Genomic DNA, 1470 nt, shown 5'->3' on the forward strand with positions numbered 1-1470 from the left:
TCTGACCCTATTGTCCTGGAGTAAGTCTCCGTATACCTTTGCTAAGCCTCCTTTCATGAGTGCTGTTTGCTTGTGGTTTGCTTGTAATAGTCGATTTTGGTGAGGTCTGAATTTCTCAAGTTCTGCTTGGAAAAGCTGGTTTTCTTGGTTGGCGATCGATTTTTTGTTCAGTATAAGGACATTGGAAATATCGTCATTATGCACCTATGGCTTGTTAGCATTTTATTACTCCACATATGAAACAGAATAGTGCACACCTTCTCTTTCAGATCCTTCAAAATCTGATTTCTATCTCTTTTCACAAGATTCAGCTTTTTAAGCAGTTCCTCCACCCTCGCTATCTGCTCAGTAACAGACATCCTCGCGTCGAAGTCATCACCCAGGAGATTTGTTTCTGGGGCCGCACTATAAGGACTACCCTGCTCATTTCGACCCTTGCTATGTTTCCCCCCAACCTTAATCAGCGCCCTTTGGAACAAAACATCGGCTTCGTCGGTTTCTCCAGCTGACCGCATCTCATCAAAATCAGCTTCATGTTGTCTCAATCTCACTAGAAGTTGTGAGTCGCTGGAACTAGCTTCGTCGATGGTATCGCGGTAGTTTCGAACATCACTCCGCAAGGTCGATGTCAATCGGGAACTAGGTTGTTGAACCCAGTCTGCGCCGTACTTGGAACGCATTTTTTCACAAACGCTCTCTTCCATATCCAGCTGTTTAGAGCACTGGTCCAATACGCTTAGTATGGATATTTTGTCTTCCTGCAGCTCGTTGAAAGCTTCACGGAAAGGAGGCGCATTCGCCAATTCTTCACACCACATCTTAAAATCTTCATCAACATCCATATCCTGGTCCATTCCACCCTTCAGAATGTTCAGACTTCCTGGCAATTTGAGGTAGTCAAGACTTGCAGCCATTTCACCATTAGCAGCCTCAACTTTCTCCGCTTCTGCACGAACTAGTTTTGCCTTCTCTTCATCATACAGGCTTGCTGATTCGGTAACAGACATGGGAACGATCTTTTGGAAGATGTCTGGTCCGATTATTCTCTGTATATCTTGTCCTTGGTATAATTCACTCACGGGTATTGCCTTCGCAGCGGGCAACTTCGCGATTGTCGATAAACTGGGTTCAGAAGGGACCGGTTGGTGGTATATAAAATCATTATCCTTGGTAAATGATGCCAATTTTTCTTGGATATTTGCCAGTTGTCGTCGCGTGAGATCGAGCAAGATAGGGCCAGTATCTGCACTTAAATTTGAGCCCGCGGGGGGAGAGCTTGGGAAAGTTTTGGCCCAACTCAGCGCGGTGATAGCTTGCTTTTCGGCGAGCTGGAGGCGAGCTATGGAAATCCCGTACAGTGTCCCTTCGTCATCTGCAATGGCCTGATAGTAACCTGCAACAGCCGCTAGGAGGGAGGCTTTTACTTGAACACGATTGACACACTTTTTCAATATGCTTTCGTCACATTTT

The 1470-nt window shown here is 45.6% G+C and overlaps 1 protein-coding gene across 1 annotated transcript in view; it reads right to left on the reverse strand.

Moving 5' to 3' along the window:
* Positions 1 to 53: 53 nt before the first annotated feature.
* The window catches only part of HCAG_07168 (predicted protein), a gene marked incomplete at both ends in the record, with an annotated part of 2065 nt that continues 648 nt past the window's right edge, over positions 54 to 1470 (reverse strand). Inside the window, 2 exons of the mRNA XM_001537696.1 lie at positions 54 to 143; positions 258 to 1423. Coding sequence (XP_001537746.1) covers positions 54 to 143; positions 258 to 1423 — 1256 coding nt within the window. The remainder of the gene's footprint in view (positions 144 to 257; positions 1424 to 1470) is intronic.

The sequence above is a fragment of the Histoplasma capsulatum genome, genomic scaffold, assembly GCF_000149585.1.
Source record: "Histoplasma capsulatum NAm1 scaffold_8 genomic scaffold, whole genome shotgun sequence".
In the NCBI taxonomy this organism is placed as follows: Eukaryota; Fungi; Ascomycota; class Eurotiomycetes; order Onygenales; family Ajellomycetaceae; genus Histoplasma; species Histoplasma mississippiense.